The sequence below is a fragment of the Meriones unguiculatus genome, chromosome 7 (assembly GCF_030254825.1).
Source record: "Meriones unguiculatus strain TT.TT164.6M chromosome 7, Bangor_MerUng_6.1, whole genome shotgun sequence".
NCBI classification, from domain to species: Eukaryota; Metazoa; Chordata; class Mammalia; order Rodentia; family Muridae; genus Meriones; species Meriones unguiculatus.
In genome coordinates, this window is record NC_083355.1 from 12,267,980 (window position 1) to 12,289,779 (window position 21,800).

General features: G+C 47.5%; 1 protein-coding gene and 1 long non-coding RNA gene across 3 annotated transcripts in view; one reads left to right on the plus strand and one right to left on the minus strand.

The window, feature by feature from the left end:
* The first annotated feature begins 7,916 nt into the window (after nucleotides 1-7,916).
* Nucleotides 7,917-21,800, plus strand: part of Fam20a (FAM20A golgi associated secretory pathway pseudokinase) — a 47,150-nt gene continuing 33,266 nt past the window's right edge. Inside the window, exon 1 of one of the 2 annotated variants that reach the window (XM_021655731.2) lies at nucleotides 7,917-8,966. In XM_021655731.2, the coding sequence (XP_021511406.1) occupies nucleotides 8,563-8,966 (404 nt within the window). In that variant the 5' untranslated portion in view covers nucleotides 7,917-8,562. The remainder of the gene's footprint in view (nucleotides 8,967-21,800) is intronic. The other variant, XM_060386493.1, reaches the window with a different exon arrangement.
* LOC132655102 (uncharacterized) lies at nucleotides 11,438-19,531 on the minus strand. Its single transcript, XR_009592737.1, has 4 exons — nucleotides 19,271-19,531; nucleotides 12,942-13,653; nucleotides 12,100-12,206; nucleotides 11,438-11,963 (listed from the first exon to the last, which is right to left on the minus strand). It is a non-coding gene; the product is annotated as an uncharacterized LOC132655102 (long non-coding RNA).

Sequence of the window (21,800 nt, forward strand, 5' to 3'; positions counted from 1 at the left end):
TGTGTCCCCAAGCAGTAGTAATGGCTTGTGCTGAGCCAACACACTTTCTTCAGCCCCCTTAGGACTTCCTAATTATAGTGGCAATGAGCAGCACCAGACCGTGCCGCCTAGCTGGACGTCTGGGATCACATCTACGCCTCTCCCAGCCAGTGATCCCCAGACTTCATCCTGTGCCTGACTCTTACGGGCTGCTAAAAATAGGCTGGGCTTGCAGGCTGGAGAGATGGCCCGGTCATTAAAGAGCACCGGCTGGTCTTCTGGAGGATGCAGATTTGATTCTCAGTACCCACATGGTGGCTCGCACCGTCTTCTATAACCCCAGTCCCAGGGGATCCGATGCCTTCTTCTGGACTCCGGGAGCACGTGGCGCACAAATAGACATGCTGACAAACACCCATACACATGACATAGGTCTTTAAAAATCAAAACAGGCTTAGTGAAAACAAGCATTTCCATTCCTAGCTCCTCCCTCTTCCAAACATTCTTGTGTGTGCGTGTGCCCCCCTGTGTATGTCTCTGTGATGTGTGTATGTGTGTGTGTCTGTGTGTGTATGTGTGTGTGTCTGTGTGTGTATGTGTGTCTGTGGTGTGTGTGTGTGTATGTGTGTGTGTCTCTGTGGTGTGTGTGTGTGTGTGTGTGTGTGTATGTGTGTGTGTGTGTGTGTGTGTGTGTGTGTGTACCTGCCTGCCTGCCTGCATGTTTGTGTGAGTGCAGGCATGCATGTCCTGTGGTGTGCATGCGCAGCTCAGGAAGCAACCTCAGGTATTGGTCCTCACCTTGCCCCTTGATTCAGGGTCCCTCCTGGCTGCTGATGCATACCCCAGTTTAGCTGGGATGTGAGCTTCTGGAAACCCCCCAGTCTCCACTTCTCATCTCCCGCACCTCCTCTGTGCAATTTTTGTGGGTTCTGAGATCTGAATGCAGCTCCTTAAGCTTGAGCCTCAAGCGCTTTTCCACTGAGCCATCTCCTCAGCCCCAGCCCCAACCCACTTCCAAATACTCTAACCCATTCAATCCAGGGCACAGCCTGGAATCCTCATTTTTATAAGCATACCGAGTAATTCTGACACATAGTTGGCACTGAATTCTTCAGTCTATATTGAGGCACTATGTTTCAGTTACGTGTAGAAAATTCAGGAGTTTCCAACTCAAAATAAAAAGGCAAGTCAGGTGGTGCAAGTTTACAGTCCCAGTTACTACACAGACTGAGGTAAGAGCACAACAAGGGCTGTTGGACCACAAAGCGAGTTCTGGTCCAGCCTGGGCAACTTAGAGGGCACTTGTCTGATAACAAAAAGTGAACACGGAGCTAGGGATAGAAGTCAATGTTAGCCTGCTGGCTTAGGGTGTGTGAGGACCTAGGTTCACTCTTGACACCACACGAAATGATGGAGGAGGGAATTCTAGAGTGTCGGGACCCGGTAAACACCAGCTCAGTCTCACTCCATTCTGGATTTGTCACTCAAAATCATCTCAAACGGCCACCTCTTCTCACTGACGGCTGAGAGGGCTGGTAGGCACCACAGCACTGTCCTCACCTGTACCTAAAGCCCCAGGGACAAGGTGCTCACTTCCCTAAAGGCTCTCCTCTACTACCCCTCAGATACCTGCAATAAGAAAATACAAGGTCTCTACTTCAATATAACTGTTTTAGCTCTGGGCCTGGGTTCTGTAGTTACACGTTATTTCTAAGAACTATTTATTCTATGCTAAGGGGTTTACCTGCGTGTGTATTTGCACAGCACGAATGCCCACAGACACCAGGAGAGGGCGTCGGATCTCCCGGAACTAGAGTTATAGGCAGTTATAGGCCACTCCATACAGGTACTGGAAACCAAACCCCAGATCTTCCACAAGAACAGCCACCACTCCTAACTGCTCAGCCATCTCTCCAGTCCCCCATGTTTTACTTTGAATTAAAGTCCAAGTCGCTCCCTACCCACCTCCACATGTTAGTACACATAGACAGTCACACACACACACACACACACACACACACACGCACACGCACACACAGAGAAAGCAAGCATTTATTCTACAAAAAATGTATTAGTTTTCATCCATAGGCCTTACTGTCTATGATATCCTGTGAAGGCCAGAACGGGGTGAGGGCACACACATGTCCTCATGAAGTCGTGACTTAGCATGGAAATCCAACCACACATATAAATAATAAGTCATGTTTCAGGCAATATGCCAACCCTGTGTGTGGCGAAGATAGAGTGCAAACTTCACAGACAAAGAGCGCCTGTGTTTCGGGGCTGCCCCTGCTGCCTTCATGATTTAATTCCTGGAAGGAGAGAGCTTGCTATTTCACAAGGCTGAAAGGGGACACGGGTGCCCTTTGCATTTATTTGCTCCTGGCGAGGTACACATTGCCACAGACCCCCTAACCTGCTTCAGGTGTCACCCCGTTCTCCTCCTCCTTCTTTTTTCCTTAATAGGCTTGCAGGTACAGCTAGATCTGTCTCTCTAATGATCAGAAAAGATGCTTGAAGGCAGGAAGTAACTGTGTCAGATATTTCCTCTATGTCTCCTACAGGGTCAAACAAAGTCATTTTATCATCACCCATCGTCTAAGCCCCTGCGGTGTTCTAGGCCCTGTGTGAAATGCTGTAATGGCAGAGATTTCCAGTACCTCACACAGCAAGCACGCCTGTACCTCACACAGCAGGCACGCCCTCAGGCGGGAGGCCGTTTGCTTAGAGACCTGTGTCTGTTAATAAGACGTTGCTTTCTCTGCGCTCAGAGGCACACACCCACAGGCGGGTGGGGCGTGCACTCGGTCTTAGCCTGCAAGAGCGGCTATCACACTTGCAGGTACCACAGGCAGGTAGCTCAAGCAACAGAGATGTTTCAGCTCACAGCTCCAGGGGCGAGAAAGCTAAGCTCGAGAGGCAGGCAGAGGTGCCCCCTCTGAGATTTCTGCTCTGCACCTCTTGCCTCGTTCATGAGGTTTGCTGGCAGTTTTCATCACGCCTTGTCTGGTAGTTGCATTGCCCCAGTTTCCACCTTCATCTTCATCAAGTGCTGTCCACATGTGCACATCTCTGCATCCAAACTTCCCCCTTAAGGGCCCACTCTACTCCAGGTTGACTTCATTACACCTGCAATGACCTAATTTCCAAATATGGTCACACCACTGAGATGGTGGAAGTTAAGGTTTCAGCATACAAGTTTGAGAGAAGGGGCAGGGCAGGGGGGTTCATCTCCACTCTGAGCACACAATGAAATACAACGTGGACAGTATAAAAGCAAAGAACTGTATGGGGAGCTGCGGGATGGGTGGCACATGAAAGCTAACAGCACTGAATTAAGTGGGCACAAGGACATGCATTGGGGGAAAAGGAACGCATGGGCAAAGCTTCAGTAGAAAACGGATAAACAGATGCCCTCTAAGTGGATAAAGGAGCAAGAAAGAGCATTTGATGGAAGAGTGTCTCTAGGAACCTGAAGAACTTGAAGAATTGCAGAAACCATTATGGAGTGAAGACTGGGGAGGGGAGATGTTTAGGAGGTGAGGCTGGAAAGGAAGTGAGGAGCCAGAACACGAGGATGTGTGTCACAGTGAACGGTCTAATCCCAATGCATCAAAAGGACAAAAAAACAAAAAAAAAAAAAAAACAAAAAAAACGCCACCCTACAAAATGGGAAAATATCTTTGCCAGCCCTATATCTGGCAGAGAGAAGGCCTATATCTAAAACATATTTAAAAACTCAAGAAATTAGACACCAGCAAACTAAACAACCCAAATAAAAAATGGGGTACAGAGCTAAAAGGGAGTTTTCAACAGAGGAATCTCTAATGGCCAAGAAGCACTTAAAGAAATGTTTGACGTCGTTAGTCACCATGGAAATGCAAATCAAAATGACTAAGATTCTATCTTACACTCCATCAGATTGGCTGAGCTCAAACACTCAAGTGACAGCACATGCTGGGGAGGATGTGGAGAAAGGGGAACCCTCCTTCATTACTGGTGGGAGTGCAAACTTATACAACCACTTTGGACATCAATCTGGTGGTTTCTCAGAAAACTTAAAATAGTTCTACTTCAAGACCCAGCTATACCACTCCTGGGCATATACCCAACGCTGTACCATACCACAAGGACACTTGCTCAACTCTATTCATAGCAGCTTTATTTGTCATAGCCAGAAACTGGAAACAACCTAGATGTCCCTCAACCGAAGAATGGATACAGAAAACGTGGTACATCTACATAATGGAATGCTACTCAGCTGTTAAAAACAATGACATCATGAAATTTGCAGGCAAATGGGTGGAACTAGGAAAGATCATCCCAAGCGAGGTAACCTAGACCCAGAAAGATAAACATAGAATGTACTCACTCAAAAGTGGAGATTAGCCATAAAGTACAGGATAACCGTGCTACAATCCACAGACCCGAAGAAGCTAAGTAAAGAGTAGGATGCAAAGAGAGGATGCTTGTAGCTCATTGAGAAAGGGAAATGAAATAGACATCTGGGGTGGGTAGAGGAAGGAAACTAGGTGGAAGAGAGGTTGGGGAGAGGATCAAGTGTGGGGAGGATGGTGGAAGAGAGAACTGCAATCCGTTTGGGGGCATCTCTGGGGCAAGTTAGAAATCTAGGACCACAGAAACTCACAGGAACCTATGAGAGTGACCCTAGCTAAGACTCCTAGCAACAGGGGATATGGAACATGAAGTGGTCAAATCCTGTAACCAGGCAAGACTTCCAATGGAGGTGAGGGGATAGCAACCCAGCCACAAAACCTTCAACCCACATTTTTTTTTCTTCCTATAAGAGGAGCAGGAAAAAAAAAAAAAAAAAGAGGAGCAGGAAATAAGAGGAAGCAGAAAGTAAGGGGATAGCCAACCAATGACTGGTTCAACCTGAGTCCCATCCCATGAGAGAGAGCCCACCCCTGACACTATTAATAATACTCTGCTATACTTGCAGACAAGACACTAACAAATTGTCCTCTGAGAGGCTTCACCCAGCAGCTGATGCAGAGACCTACAGCCAAACATTAGGCAGAGCTATTGTGGAAGACAGGGAGAAAGGATTGAAAGAGCCAGAGAGGCCAAAGACACCACAAGACCTAAGGAATCAACTAACCTGGCCCATAGGGGTTCACAGAGACTGAACCACCAGCCAGAGCACATACATGGGACAGACATAGGTCCCCTACAAATGTGTAACAGATGTACATCTTGGTCCTCATACGGGATCTCTAACAGGAGGAGGAGGGGCTGTTTCTGACTCTGTTGCCTGCCTTTGGATCCCTTTTCTCCTAACTGGGCTGCCTTGTCTAGCCTCAATAGAGGAAGATGTGCCCAGTCCTGGTACAACTTGATACGCCAAGGAGGGTTGATATCCATGGAAAGTTTCCCCTTCTCTGAGGAGAAAGGGAAGGGATGTAGGGGGAGGGGAGGAAAAGGGGAGGGGCTGGGAGAAAAGGAGGGAGGAGACGCACCAATCAAGATGTAAAGCTAATTAATTAATTAAAATTAACTAATTGATTGGGAATTTTAATTAGTTGATTAATTAATTACAAAAGAAAAAGCTATGTTGTGGAATGCTCTGTTGTGTCTGCATGCTAGAATCCCATTCTAGTAAGCATGGGTAAGCCCTGAAACGGAGCCATTCTGAGAGCCAAGGAGCAAGCCCAGAGCCTATTTGCAGGTCTACAAACTGAGGAAGTTCTAGACGCATCCAAGAGCAGCAGAGGTGGAAAGGGGGAGACGGCTTTCCAGTGGGAAGCTGCAGAGAATGGCAAGTCTTGGAAAACCGTTTAGAACAGCTTGGTCAAGGCAGCCTGGGAGCACAGGCATAGAGAAGCAGAGGAAGAGTGCTCATGTCTGAAAAAGAAGGATTTGAAGGATACCTCGTCAATAGCAGGGCGACAAGGTGCCCACTCTGTTGCCCTAGTTTCACACTCACTTCTTTTCTGACTTGCACGCACTTACCCTTGACCTTTAAAGGGCACGTGTGTTTAGACAATCCTCAGGCGAGTTAGAAATAGCATTTCCTATACTGGGGCCAGACGAAAATGTCTGCTGAGAAAGCATGCCCCCATTTGGCTGGGGAGAACCAAGGTCATAAGGCTTATGGTGTCTTTGCCAGTCTAGAACATGCAACCAGCTTACTCTCATAGACACAACACCATCCTTCCTTACCTGGCTTTTTAACCTACTGGCCATGGTTCTTAACTAGACAAAGCAAACCAAACATTTGCAAAGTTTCTCAGAAACTGACCACCTCTTAAAATTTACTTCTAGATTAAAAAAAAAAAAAAATGTGAAAGTCCACAAGCCTCTTAGAGGTTTATGGCCACATCCCAGCCCATGTGAATTGTCTGGGGATGATGGGTCTTGAGGTTTCTGAGTTGGACTCAGCCTTAAGGAATCTTAGCCCTCTTTTGTATCTCCAATTTTTTTCTGGTTTGTTTCTCAAACCATAAAGAGTCTCCAGCCTAGCCTAGCACATTACAAGAAACAGGAAGCCACCATGAGAGCTGGCACATGCCTCATAGTTATCTGGCATGGGTTAGGAATATTCTCAGCAGCCTGTACACTTTCACTCATTTTCAGGCTCAGGATGATGGTGTAAAGTACATTTTCCTTGACAGGATGCTGTAAAGAAATAACTCAGTTAGTAAACTTCTCACCATGCAAACAAAAGGACCTGCGTCCTGTCTCCAGCACCCACGTGAAAACCCAAGCTAGTGTGGTGGCATCGACTTATAATCCCAGCAGTGGGGAGGCAGAGCCCGGATGCTCTCTGGGGTTCAGCGACCAGCCCTCCCAGTTCTAATCCACCAACGCCTGGTCCTGGTGGAAGAGCCTGCCTTAAAAACATCTGGTCCTGGTGGAAGAGCCTGCCTTAAAAACATCCGTGTGCGTGGCTCCTGAAGCATGACCCTCAAGGTTGACCGGAGGCCTCCCCACGCACACACACATGCAAACATTTTTACACACACGAGTGCACACAGATACATGCTTTCATCTAAAGAAAAACACAAGCTATGGTGTCTCAGAAGAGAGACTCCAAGCAAGAGCCTGGAGATCCTTAACCAGTTAAATTAGCATACATGGGCGCTTTGCTGCCCAGGCAGGCAACAGCTGGCAAAAAGTGACGCCTTTTCCTGAACATTCTCCAGGGTGGGGCCACCTCTCCAGGCAGGCTCACATTTTACTGTATTCCCAGATTATAAAACAGAGAGCCAGGATTTTAGGGCTGCCTTCCTGCTCCTCAGAAAGAAGGAACAGCACGGGTGGGGAAGTGTAAATGACCTCACAGGAGAGAGGGAGAAAGCCTAAGCAAGCGGGTCCTCCAGTGATCTATTTGGGTGGACTGCGTTCACACCAAGCTACATTCATGAGTTCGGAGTGGGGTCATTTGGCGCCCCTCCCTCTCTCCATCCCTCCCATTTCCTCTTTTCAAAGTACTGGCAGATTCCGAGTCAAACTCCATCCAAACAGGAAATCACTCAGGTTCTAGTTGCACTGGGGCGGGGGGCGGGGGGTGCGTTAAAGGGCAAGCTTTTCGTGTACCAAGTGGGTGTCTTCAGAGAACGTGCCTACTATGTGCTGAGCACGTGGTTGCTATGAGTCCGATGTATGCCCTACAGGGGGCACGCTGAGAGATGAGAGCCAACCCCTCCTCCTATCCATACATCTGGCAAAGCTTACAGGAGAAAAGCTTTTAAGGGTTTGCATTGTCTTTTTTATTTTTATTTTTCCCCTAAAAAGTAAAAATGGAAATAAAAGGCTCCAGTCCACCTCACTTGGGCTCACCAGAATGTATATGAAGAAGAGCTCTGGGCAGGGAAAGTAGGAGGCCTGGAGCAAAGAGGAGGGGACGGGGAGGAGAAGAGGGTTGATGACAAGGTGGAAGGGCAGAGCCGGCGGCAGAGGGATTGGGAGTTTGGCTGGCAAGCTGCGCCAGAGGCAGGTGCCAGCTAAGAGTGGGCGGAGGTGCCGGCGCCAGGCCAAGCCAGGCAGTAGGGGGAGGCTCGGCGTTACCTCTGCCTCTAGGAGTCCAGGCGCAGAGACAAGCTCACCCCGAGGCGCCCCTGCTTTGTCAACTCTCCATTCCCTCCTCTCCTGCCAGCCCCGGGACACCGGAGTCCCTATCGCCTGCAGGAGGAGCCGCTGGAGCAGTCTCAGCCGCTGCGGAGCGACAGCATCCTCGGGAGAGACGCCCCGGGCTACGCAGTCTCCAGCCTCCTCCTAGGGGGAGAGAGCTCCTTGGCGCTTTTTCCAGCGATTGCCCCTACCGGGCCACCGGCCACCAGGCGGGTCCACTAGGGACCTCCACCTGCGCGAGCCCCAGGCGGGGGAATCAAAAGGCAAAGGGGTTCAAGAAGCCGGTATCCAGGGAACCCCAACCCCGCGTCTCTGCTGGGCGAGAAAAGACGCTGTCAACGCTGTGAGCTGCCTGCACGCGGTCCCCAAGTTCAGGGGCGACACCCTTCCAGGAGGAACTAATTCCCCAGGGAGCATTCCAGCTCCATCGGGACTCCACGAGCTTCTTCCGTCTGCACCCCAAGTGTTTCCCGGGTCTCCGCTTGGGCCATGCCCGGGCTGCGCAGGGACCGCCTGCTGGCCCTGCTGCTCCTGGGCGCGCTCTTCTCCGCTGACCTCTACTTCCACCTCTGGCCGCAAGTGCAGCGCCAGCTCCGGCCCCGGGAGCGACCCGCCGGCTGCCCGTGCTCAGGCCGCACCCCCTCCGCGTCCCTGCTCTCGTCCTCAGACTCCCGGGACCCTGGCGCCACGGCGCACAACTTTTCCCGACCCCGACCCGGAGCTGAGCATCCCAGCCGCGGCCGCCCTGCCCCGCGCTCCAAGCTGCAGGCCCTCTTCGCCCACTCGCTCTACCAAGCCCTGGAGGACCCGCCTCTCCTCGGACCCGATGACTGGCTCCTGGCCAGCCAGGAGGCGCTACGTTATTATCGGAGGAAGGTGGCCCGCTGGAACAGGTGAGAACCCTGCCGGGGACCCCGGGTGCCTGGCTCCCTACCCTGGCCCTCCAGGCTCTGGCTAGTCACATCCCCTCCCACTCTGGGCTGTGAGAGTTCCGCCCTGCCCTCACAGCCTGGCACCAGGCTTCGTTCCCCCATTCGGACCCCACCAGCTGTTGTAGACCTCAGAGGTCAACCCTGGAGTCAGATCTCAGTCTGAGAAACAATTTCTGAGCAACAGCAAAGAAATGTTCCCAGCCACTCCCCTTGAGTTCCCGGGTTCCCTGTCCAGTCAGTCTCCTGGTCTCAGTGCTTTCTCAGGCCTTTTTCCCTTTGTCCTGATGTGGACAGCTGCTGTTGGGCTTTTGCTTTTCAGAATGAGCTTTCCAAACAGAGAGCAGAGCTGGCTGGAAGGCAGCACTCACCTCTGCTCTTTGGTCAGACCTGAGCGCTCTGCACAAAGTATGCCAGGCTTTTTTCCCCCTGTCCCTCTCCCTCTGCTCAGGGTTGGAGACCAAAGAGGTCAGCTGGAGCAGGAGTCAACCCCTCGGCTCTCTGACATGGCCAGTCTCTGTTTCTCATTAAAACTGGCTTGTCAGTTTTTTGGCCAGTGTTCTGAATTGAAGGCAGTTTATTATCTTTTATTATTGTGATGATTTGGACCGAGGCTTCTGGAGAGATTGAGAGGAGAAAGAGAAGGGAGGGAGGGGAGACCTAGGAATTTTGTAAAGTGAAAGCAAAATTTAGAGCTAACATTAAAACATTTAGAATAAGTTTGAGTGTTTTTGCAGGAATGTGTTGGTGATGGCAAAGTAGTGATTGCCACAGAGGTCCCTAGTTAATGGCAAAAAAATCTTCATATGAGTTAAAGACTCTTTCCAAGTACAGAGCTTGTCTGTCACTTGAATCCAGAGTTCCTCTTTCATGCCACACCCATCTGTTAACACACGAGATTTCAAAATGAGATGTCAGGTTTTAAAGTCCCTCCAGAAGATGAGAAGGCCATAAATCTCAGGTGAAACTCATTGCTAGCCCAATTTAACAGTTTTCTCATTATTCCAAGGGACTAAAACTTGATTGGGGAGGGGGAACCCTCAGCAAATAAGGAGGAAGATGTTGAAACTTACTGGCTGAGATCACTACAGCAAACTTCATTTGCGACCTCTATGGCTAATGATTTTATATTAGAAAGCGGTTCTCAATTCTATTGCTAATTGCATGCAATAAAAAGGCAGTTTTAAGATTGCTTCTCGAGTGCTGTCACTTTTGATATTACCTTAATTTCATCAATAATGTGGGAGCATTATGGATCAGTGAACTAGGAAATTTGCCCTTAGAAAAATTATCCACACATCAAGTGAAGATTTAAGAATTACAGGCTACGGGCAAAGTTGCTTGCTATTGTAAATGTAAATGCATGTTCTCCTAGTCTTATTTCTGACACCTTAAAATTTCCTATGTTACTTGGGCCCTGGAAGAAATTCCATGGAAATATTTGGGGAGAAAAGAAAAAAATCTTCCTCACCAATCTGAGTAATAGATTTTAAGCTGCTTGCTTTTGACAGGGTATACACACACACACACACACACACACACACACACACACACAATTTACTGCCCAGAAATGTTGGTCCTTTAACAGGGGATCAGTGGGGGGCTGGGGACCTTGCTATTTGTCTTTAGAAGATCGCTTAAAAGTAGCTATTTCCCAGGCAAGGTCTGGGTTAGCCTTACTTAACAATGTTGAACCAAGCTTGACCTTTGAGGCAGAAAACACATTCCCTCCACTTGAAGAGTCCTGTGAACGTCAGCAGGATGATATCAACAAGAAAATGTATTAGAGTTACACCAGTGTTAAAAATACAACCCACTGGTGCTATAGCTCAGTTGGTAGAGGGCTTGCCTGGCATTCATGAAGCCCTGGGTTCAGTTCTCAGAATCCCATAAGCCAGATGCACATCTATAATCCTGACGCTCAGGAGGTAGAAGGAGAAGGAGCAGAAATTCAAGGTCATCCTCGTTTGTTGAGTTTAAGACCCGCCTGGGCCTCTTGAGACCCTGTCTCCGAGTCTATGGGATGCAAAAGACTCATTGGCCGGTATGGATTTGAATCATATAAAAAGTTCTACTGTAATCCCACTGTCCCTTACTGAAGCATGTATCCTGATGACTACGAGAATGTGTGGATGTGTTAATGGACCCTGAGAGCTTTGGTACAGGCACAAGGAAGCACCCAGATCCCCTGAGCAGATATTTAGAATGGGCAACAAGGGGAGAAAGAGTGAATGACCTAGCCAATTGTTTGTGTCTTGCACAGACAAGTCCTTGTTTGTAGCCATGACCCTGCTAGCATTTAAAAGCTAGTGATAGATAAGCGGAGCTTCCCTGCCAATAATTACCTAACATTAACCGCGATCCGAAAACAAACTTATCAGCTAACTGTCTACCACATTAGGAAAAGTGCAGGTAATAACACAGACAAATCAGCATTCTTCATCACTTGCCTAGAAGGCAACATTTTTTTCTTTTCTACCACACTAAGAAATGGTGATATTCGATCAGAAAATGCATTTTGACAAGTGGATGGAGCTCATTCCCATTAGGGGGTGTGTAATGGCTCCTTCCGCTCCCCACCCCTGAACATTCCTTTTCGATTTCACACAGTACCAGTTGGAGTTTGTGCACTGTCTTGAATGTTTCAGTTCTCATCCAATGTCAGTTTATTGGCTGTCAGTACTTTGGTTAGGTTGAAATGTGGACGCGATGCTGTGTGTGTCGGGTGAGCTGGCTCCGTGTCCTCTGATCCTGAAGATTGGGCAAACCTCCTTACAGGACAGTCTTTCCTTGCCTTACCGCATGCCTCTCTCTCATTCGAAATGCAACCAACCGAGGGTGCTACAGTCCAAGTTTAAAATGTAATCAGGGAAAGTGTTCCTGTCGGGTTGTCAGCTGCTGATCACGGCGAGAAAGCCAATGCCAGGCTCCGTCAGCCTTGATGATACCTCTGGCACCTGTCTGGAATATCAAAAAGGCAGGGGGACGGGGAGCAGGGAGATGTCAACATCACTATTTCAGGCCATAAACTAACAAGGCAGATCTGTGCAGCTTTTACTGTCAGTCCTTAATCAGCAATGGTGGTAGTGAGGCTTACCCGGATCCCAGGTAAAGGTTCACATTTGTGGCTCTCCTGGCATTCTCAGTGGCTGATCTTGGAGTTTCTTCTATGGTCCACAGCTGCCCCAGCCAGACAACATCTGTCTTTGGACAGACATGTCAAAACTGGAAAGCTTGTCCTGGTCTTTTGCCCACATATCTTTGGTCAATTCTTCCTTAATCCTCTGGTCTTGGTGGTCAAGGTCAAATAGGGCCATGCCTTCTCTCTCTCTCTCTCTCTCTCTCTCTCTCTCTCTCTCTCTCTCTCTCTCTTTCTCTCTCTCTCTCTCTCTCTGTCTCTCTCATTTAGGAGCTCTTGCAGCTGTAATACAAGCATGACTTTTCTGCTCTCTGCTTTTCTTCCTAAGTGTCTTCTGCCGATTTCAGGAACGTGACACTGGCCGGCAATCACAGATTCGGCATCTCTCAGAAATGTGTGTGTATATGTGTGTGCCGTCTCTCTGTCCCAAGCTTCTGCCATTCCCTTCTCCGTACCTCCTTGTTGTCACGGAAAGGAACCCTGGCCCAGAGTCTCTCTTCAGAAGTCACAGAAAAGAGACTGGGCAGCTCTTCAAAAATGACAGTTGTTCAAGGGGAGTAATTTGGCTGAAGTTTTTCTGGGGGAAGTTCTGAGAAGATCCAAAAACAAGGCAGACAGAGGAAAATAGGGGAAAAGGGCCAGGAGAGAAGAAAGAGAATTCCACTGGAAATAAGAAGTGTCTAGCGTAGGATTCACAAAAGATTAGTTCCCTTCTCCTATGGCACTGTTTGCTGAGCAAAGGCACCTCTTCTTTCTTCCCCTTTCCCTCCTAAGTGCCTCTGTAGATCTTTCTGGCTTACCTCGAGATTACTCCAGACTGTTCGCAACATCCATCTCCCATGAACAGTTCAGCCTTCAGAGTGGACAAAAGTCCAGGCATACAGTCACAGACAGTGGCCATTTGCCTTCTTCCCAAAGTCAACAGGACTTTAGCTTTTGTCTGAGTGTTCTCCCAGCAATGCAAGGCTAAGAGAGAAATGGCCGCCCAGGATTTGGGAATGCTCCCCAGCCACGGCCTATGTGTGGCAAGCAACCGGAGTGGTGATTCATTTCCATCCGTCTTAATTAGAGCTTAGCTGGGCTGGTTTGGGAAAAGCTATTATCTTGGTGGATTCTGAGACCTCAGGCTGCTCTGTTCTGCTCAGAATCAGAAGCCACAGGCAGATGGTTTCTGAGTGAGTTGGTCCAGAAAGCCAGTTCAGGCTGCTCCCTTGTTGCACACCAGTTCTCACTGCCTTGGGCTCAACAAAGAGCTAAATCAAGAGAAGTATCGGTGATGGTCATCCAAGGTGGTACATCCTGTTTCCAAACAGATCAAAATGAAGACCCTTGGTCCAGAGCCAGAAGCCACACCATTGGCTCCAGTCCCTGACCATCTTCTTTCACCTCAACCATTTTCTCATCAGTCTTTGGAACTCAGGTGGCTAAAGTTTCATGTGTAAATCCTCCTACCTGAAGCATGTTTGCTTTATGCCAGTTACTTCACATACAGTCACTTGGTCCTCATGGGTTCTGTAGAAGTAAGTAAGTGAGGTCAATAGAATTCCAAGATGGCCTCTCTAGATTTCCAGCCTTGGTACACACACACGCGCGCGCATACACACCTATTCTAGTAACTCAGTCCAATTCTATTGTGTGCCTTTTATAAATACATTTTGAATATGTCCCAAAACAGGAACATCTATCTGGTAGGGCTGACCTGATCACATACATCCCTAAATCAAGATTAGTTTATGGACAAAGGAAAAAAGAGAGAGAGAGAGAGAGAGTTTGACTACTACTACTGACTTGAAGAGGAAGGGGACCATTCGTCAGGGGATGTAAATGACTTTTAAGACTCTCAGTTGGCACCGGCCGACAAAAAACAAAGAAAATACAGATTTAGGTCCTACAGCACCAGGAAATGAATTCTGCTGTCAACAGGAACCTTTTGAAACAGAGTTTGTACCCCAGTCCACACTCTCCAAAGCCTCTAAACAAGAATTCAGATCAATCAAGACCTTAACTTCAGCCCTGTGTGATCCCGAGCAGGTCACATATCCACTGAGATCTGAGCCTCTGACCTCCAGAACTGGGAGACAATGTAGGGAGGGTAGGTGGATGTCTAAGCTGTTGGGTTTGTGATGATCCATAGCACAGCAATAAGTCGCGAACACGGTGCTGCTACTGGGTCTACTGTGTGAAGGAAAGAGAATAATGTCTACAAAGCTGCCCGGAGTCAGGCAAATAGATAACCATACCAGGCTTTGTACTCAGGTGAGGTTGGCTCCAAAATCATGTCTGTAACTACCAGCTCCCCTGCCCCACCCCTGCCCGGCACCCTTTGATATCCAGAGGCCATCACCTGGACCTTCCCTGACAACATCTGACGCTGGTTCTTCTGTGGCTGCACACATCCTCTCCACAGATGCTGCAAGGTTTTGCATGCTCATCTGCCCCATCATTTCATGGAGCTTGGAGTGAAGATGAAGGACCACTTGCTCTTGGCTCCCCCATACATCTGTTTCAGGGTTTGCCATGGGGTAGATCCCAAGTAAGTATCCGTGGAATGCGTAATTATGAACAGATGACTGGACTGGGGCCATCAGTAGCTGATCATCTACTGGAGAAAAGGCCCTGAATAAAATAGATCCCGACTGTGAAGTCTGGCCGCCTATGACTCGCTGACTCCTCCTATAAAAAGTCTACAGCAAAGCCACGCTGATGAGCCAACGTGAGGTTTGGAACTGGGTTCACTTCCTATGGCAGGAGCCCCGAAGGAAACCAAGTTCAGACCTGAGAGGGGAGGCAAGAAGGAAAGTTGAGAAGGTGTCATTTGCTAAGATGAAGGAATTTCTTTAGCATCTTATGCTTTCTTAGGAAGAGCAGCCAAGAAACCTTGCATGGAATAAAAAAAAAAAAAAAAAATGGGAAACACAGGAACTTTTACTTTGCCAAAGCAGTCCCTGCCCTGCCCCTTGGCAGGTGCCCACCTATACTTTTCTCGTGATTATTCATTAAGCTGGAAGCTGATGAGAAGCTGCGGATTCTGCTGAAGTATGCCTGTGGATGGCTTAAAGCCCAGTGGGGATACCGTTCTCAACAGCTGTGGCTTTGGTGGAGCAGAAGTCACTGGGCACAAATTACTACCTGTTATTATAGGCAGGCACTCATGTATGTGCCTAATGAAAACCACAGTATGGAAAAAACACTTAGCTCTGTTTGTGCCCTGTAGCTTGGCACAGCGTCCTATGGCTGAAGTGGGAAATCAGGACAGAACTGGGTTTGAGGGCTTTGGGGAGAGGCCAGTGTCCAAGACTTTCCACCCATTGAGCCTGGCTTTAGGGGCCAAGCCCGGGGGGGGGGGGGGCAGCCAGGAGAATTTGGCTAGAGCAGCAAGAGACCAACTGAAGTCCCAGAAAGGGCCTGTTTTATTGGATTCACTAGTAATAGGCTCGATAATAAATCTGTGGAGCCACAGGAAACAGAGCACAGTGAGGGACTACGGTTCCCAAGAAGCCCAGTGCCTGTAGTAAAGTCATCAAGCTCCAGAAAGGCTGGCCAGGGGGCTGGGGAGGTGGCAGAGTGGGTAAAGTGCTTGCTGCTGCTGCACAAGTGTGAAAACAGTGAGACTCAGTGGTGCACAGCTATAATTTTAACACTGGGGAGGCAGAGGCAGGGGAATCCTGGGATTGCTGGCCAGCCAATATGGACAAATGGGTGAGCTCAGAGACCCTGTCTATAATAATAACAATAACAATAATGTGGAAAGCAATTGAGGAAAGCACCTGATGTCAACTTCTGGCCTCTCCCTTCATATGCATGTTCTCTGTGTGTTTGTGAGTTTGTGTCTGTCTGTCTCTATCTCATACACACAGGCACATACACATACACATGATGACATAGAAGCATGTGACTGAAAGACTGGACCATAAAAAGCATGCTGGCCTGGATTTATTTTACCATGCTGGAGGCCAAACCCAAGCTAGATACCCTCTTGCCTAGCACACACTCCATCACTGAACCCACAATGCACAGAAAAAAAGAAAGCAAGAGTTTTCCATTCGCTAAGTTAAGCGTGGCTCTCACACAACAAGCCTGCTTCAATTGCCAGCATTTGGGTCATAGGTAAACATTTCTGATGATGTTAAACAAAATAAAATCTACACAAAGGGACAGATCATGTCTCCTGGTCTAGTCACATGTCCCAGAGGGTCTCAGTTTCAGCAGTTGAGATGGGCATATGCATATTTCTGATCCAGTTTTCTTTAACAGCCTGAAAATGACAGGTCCTATAACGAAAGTGCGTATCTGTTCTCACAGCTCAGCCCAGGCTCTTTATTACCCTGATAAGGATTATGTATCCCTAGTGATGCTTATTTCTACATCCGGTGTTCCCCTGAGCACTCCGAAAAGAAAGAGTCAGACTGAGTGACCCCAATTCTATACTCAAATCCAGCCTTCCATATTAACCAACGTTTCATTGCAGGGAATTTTAACTGGGGTCACTGTATCACACCGAGTTCAGGTACAGATCTACATTTCCCTTAAATTATGCAAATTTGCATTCTGAGCATATGCTTGCCCTCCTAGGAAGCAGTTCATTATACTTGCAAAGTACTCCTTGCATTCATCAGGGTACGTTGGTTTCATGAGTCAGAAATCCAATACAAGGTAGCTCCAGCAGGGACTAGGAAAGAAACGTAGAGGCTCAAGAAGCCAAACCTCAGAGAAAGGAGAGGGCTACCAACACACAAAGCAACCTTTGACCTGTCCCTCTTCTTGCTCACCACATCCCCCTTCCTGCCCTGCTGTTGCCTTCTGCAGCTTACCTGTATTCATCCTTTCCTAGTCTCACAGACCAACAAGAACCAGAGGCTTCTTGTTCCTCTTCTCTGAGCCTCCTCGGCCTCCCTGCCTCCCAGATGGGAAAGCCTCATGCTCTTTCATAGGGCAAAATATCTCCTCTCCACTCACTCTCTTTTTAATCTGTTTGTTTGCTGGATAAACTGAAAGTCTTACTTCTTCTAGAACCCCCTCCTTTGAGGTCAGAAGCTCAAAACTGGTTCTTCGTGATTCTCCTACTATACTCCTAATTCTAAGAGCTGGAGCAATGACTCAAAAGTGTTTAAGAACATTGCTGCTTTTCCAGAGGACCAACGTTCAATTCCCAGCCCCTCCATGGTGGCTCACAACCATCTGTAACTCCAGAGAATCCTCCAAGGACTCCAGACACTCACCTGGTGTACATAAATACATATATTTATACATTATACATTTATACACATAAAAACATTAAAAATAGAATATAATAACAGGCACTGTGGTTGAATAGGTTACACATATCATACCATTTCCTCTCTTAATGGCAAATGTAATACTTAGAAACAATAACAAAGATTTGTTTCTCCTTATGGGGCTTATTAAACACTTGTGTTTTATAACAGAATTCCCAAAGACCATTGCCTGTACATTTCTCCATTGGATGTTAGTGATTTGGGTTGAGAACGCCTAACTCAAAATGCTTGAGGACTAAAACATTTTGGGTGTTAAGACATTTTTATTCAGTTGGAGCATACACACACACACACACACACACACACACACACACACACACACCGACGCCCATGGCATACGGTCCACCCACAATATGTTGGGTCTTCCCACCTCAATTAACCTAATCTAAAAACTACCTCACTGGCCAGCCCAGAGATTTGTTTCTTGGGTGAGCCTAGGTCCTTTATCACCATTACACCACTAAAACAATTAAAAATAAATAAATAAATAAATAAATAAATAACCTCAGTGCAACTCCATGGCACCAAAGCAATATGGAGGAAAATGTGTGCTCTGTGTTTACAGCTGGAATCACACTGTTGCTTTCATATATAATGATATTTAATGCAGTCGTGAAAAGCGAGGAGTGGCTCTCCTGGTGCAGCTTACTACCAGAAGTCAAACATACCTGAGGAGGATTTCTACTACAAATATTTCTGCCTCCCTCGCCTCGAGCGCTGTAGAGACAACTCTTCCTGATCCACCCAGTACCAGCCGAGTGCCTGAAATGTCCCACTCTTAGCCAGTTTGCAAGCTGGGATCACCCTGCAACTCCCAGACAAAAGAAATTGGGCATTTGATATGGACGCTGCCGTAACGGTCTGCATCCGTGGCGCCTTCAAACAGCAGTGCTTTGCTCCTGCGCAGCTCTGGAGGGAGGCAGCGTGTATGCCAGCCTGACGCCTCCCTCCAGCGCCTTCAGGAAGACTTCAGTCTTTCCTCTTCTAACCTCTGAGGGCTGACCATGCCCTCTAGCCACCACCCTCCAATGGGCAGCCGCACCTCTGCCTCTTCTGTCCCCACATGTACCTGTCTCCTCTCCTGTGTTTGATGTGTCTCCTCCTCTGCCTCTATATGTACGTGCCTCCTCTTCTGTCTGTGTGTACGTGTCTGCTTCCCTGGATGTCTTCTCCTCTCCTGTCTGTATGTACCTGTCTCCCCTTCTGATGAGTGTCTTCCCCTCCAAGACACTCATCATTAAATTCATGGCCCGTCTACATAATCCAAGACCATCTCACCTCAAGAACCTTAACTTAGTTGCATCCACGAAGAGTCTATTTCCAAATGAGGACCTGTTTACAAGCTCAGGGGAGCAGGCCAGGAATGTATCACTTGGGAAACCATCATTCAGCTGGGGACAGCTAAGTTTCATTACAAATGCAAACTCTATCTGAGTTACCTTTTTAAGTGATTTTTGAAATCTTTTAAGATAAAAGAGAATCGAAGATTATCCATTAGCTGAGCTTTCAGATGCACCATAAAATACTCATGATATGTTGCAATATAAAGTAGAAGATAGTTGAAAAACCGGGTCAGATCAGAAATGAGATACAAGATCAGTGGAGCTGGGTGGAAGGAGTTTCTCACAACCATTGTCAAGAAAGCCTGCCAGAGTGAGTTCTGCTTAGAGACCTCCAGCCACGTCTATAAGACAGGGGCCCAGGGAAGCCCAGTGATCCCTAGAGGTGACTCAGCAAAGGAAAGTCACCCTCAAGACTCTCCTGTCTCACCCACCAACCCACCCGCTCCCACCACCACCACCACCACAAGACACAGTGTTACATAAGGACCGTACAACTATGGGGGAGCTTACCCCCAAGATGGCCCTCAGCATCAGCCTTGTGGAACTATGTTCACTCAGACTCACAGCTGGGTGCCGCTGCCCAAGCCTCTGTCCCATCAATGGGAAGAAGGTAAAGTCTTGGAGGCTCCAGGGCAGTGGGCTCCAGGAATCCCTTGGCCCATCCTCCGCGAGCCTTGCCTTTTCAGCAGAGTTTCTGTTCAATGCTTGAGTGACAGTTGCATTAAGATAAAACTCCAATAGCACCTGGACTGCAGCTCTTCAAGGTTGTCATTCGCTGCAAAGAAACAGAATTGGTAATCAGCTGAAGTGGGAAGTGGGAACAAAAGGTTCTTTGTGTGGGTCGTAAATAAAGTTAAACAGGCTAGATCAGTGGACTCAGAGCCGCTGACCTCTGTCCAAAAGGAAAGCAAAGGTCCCCAGGCCAGCTAGATTCTCCTCAGGCCATACTTCCAGGTCTGCTGTGATGAGCCAATGGGTAATTAATCAATCAATATGCCATGGATGTGGCTGCAAATTTAGGGGCTGGAAAAAATTTAAATCGATTATAACCAAATGAAAGCCATCAATACAGCAATCACTGAATGCCTAATGTATTAGTGGCCTTTCCAGGGTAAACTCATTATGAAAGGAACACCCAGATAACCCCAGTGGGCAACATTCTGTTCCGTTATTAGCTATAAACCCATTAAAAGATAGGAGAAGCCATCCCCAAACTACAAGTTCAGATTTATATACTTATATATTATATTTATATGAGCCGTGGCCCCTTTCTTTAGCAGCCATGGAATCTTATGGTCTATTAAAATGACTTCTACTTTGTGGTAGTAAAGCCATTTCATCTACATACATGAATGTATGTCTTCTCCGATCTCCTGGTAAGGAATGCTGTGCCCTTCTCATTGGAAGTATTAGCTACTGACAAAGTTATAATTTAATGAGTAGGCGCTCCAGAAGAGCTGAACTCTTCTGGACACAGCCAGCTGGCTCTTCCTGTTCTCCAGATCTTCTTTGCAAAAGGAAAATCTACCACCCTGCCAACCAAAGGGGATCTTCGGTGTTTCTTTTCCCCAACCACCGTTTCACTTTCTAACACAACTTGCTACGATTTTGTTTATTGATTTGTTCAGCAATAACCTCACTGGATCCTATGCTCTTTAAGGGTTGTTTGGATGAAATAAACTGTCCACATTTTTAACCCCAGGTCCTGGAACTAACGTCCTGCTGTGGAGGGAAATTTTTTTAAGTAACTAAGCCAAGAATAACTTTTGATTGATTTAGTTAAGGTGAAATGAAAGCTCATTGTGGATTATCAAGATGTTCCCCAAATCCAGTGCCAAGTGTCTTTATAAGAGTAAGATTAGACACAGACAGAGGAGGTGTTGAAGCAGGCAGAGACTGGAATGAGGCATCCAGGATGACAATGACAGTCACCAGAAACCATCACTTCTGATGGGAGAAACAAAGAATGGACCCTCACCCAGAATCCCAAAAGGAGTTTTACTGACAACCTGTCTGCCAGACTCTTAGATTTAAGCTGTGAGAGAATGTTATTTTAGCCCACCAAATTTGTGATGACTTAGATGCACCAGCCAGAGGACATTCATAGAAGGATGAAAGCATGTTTGTTTCAGTACCTAGAATACTATTTTTACAGTGTAGGTGCTCACAAAATATCATGTGAGTGGATGAATGAATGAATGAATGAATGAGTGACTGAATGAATGAATGAATGCATGAACAAGGAGCTCAGTAGGCAACTCTGAGTTCTATCATGGCTGCCTCATAAGTCATGTGAAACCTGAGGCTTATTTCCCAGAGCCTGAGTTTCCTGGTCTGTGAATGGGGATGTAATATGTATTCAGTAGTGGGTGGCTGAGCTGGTGCCCAGTTCTTTCAAAACTGAGTCACTAGTAGTGAAAGACCACTGGTTGGCTTTCTGCCAACCTTCCGTGTGCGTTATTTGGTTCCCATCAATATCCAGCCCTCTCCATTTGTGTTTGGTGGTTGGGCTGAGGGTGAAGAAACAATATCTGTGGTCTCCCTCCACACATGCAGGCTGGCGGTGGCCCTTGTTTCAATTAGCCAGAGCTGAAAATATCAAAACAAAGAAAATATGAAACAAAACAATCTCTCCCCCAACACTGAGATGTCAAATAGCAAGAAATTGGGGATGGAGAGAAAAATAGAGTGGTGTCAATCTGCAGTGTGTTCACCTGTTTCAGACTCTCTCTCTGCATATTTTAGGAACCTCCTCTTTGCTCGTAACAAAGCTTGTATTAAACAGGCTGATCTCAGCTTATGGGAGACCTTTCCCCTCAAGCCATACCTCTAAGGACCTTGCCACGCAGAGGTAGCTGACACGGGCCAGCACTTCTTGTTCAAGACAGAGTTAAAATATCATATCGTTTAGCCCTCAGAACTCCGTGTGCAGGTACTATTAGCATCTGCATACCCAGGCTAGGGAAAGGCTCGTTCAGGCTAGGTCAGACAAGAACTGGACTTTGGGGTCTGGGAGATGATTCCGGCACAAGGAACTCAC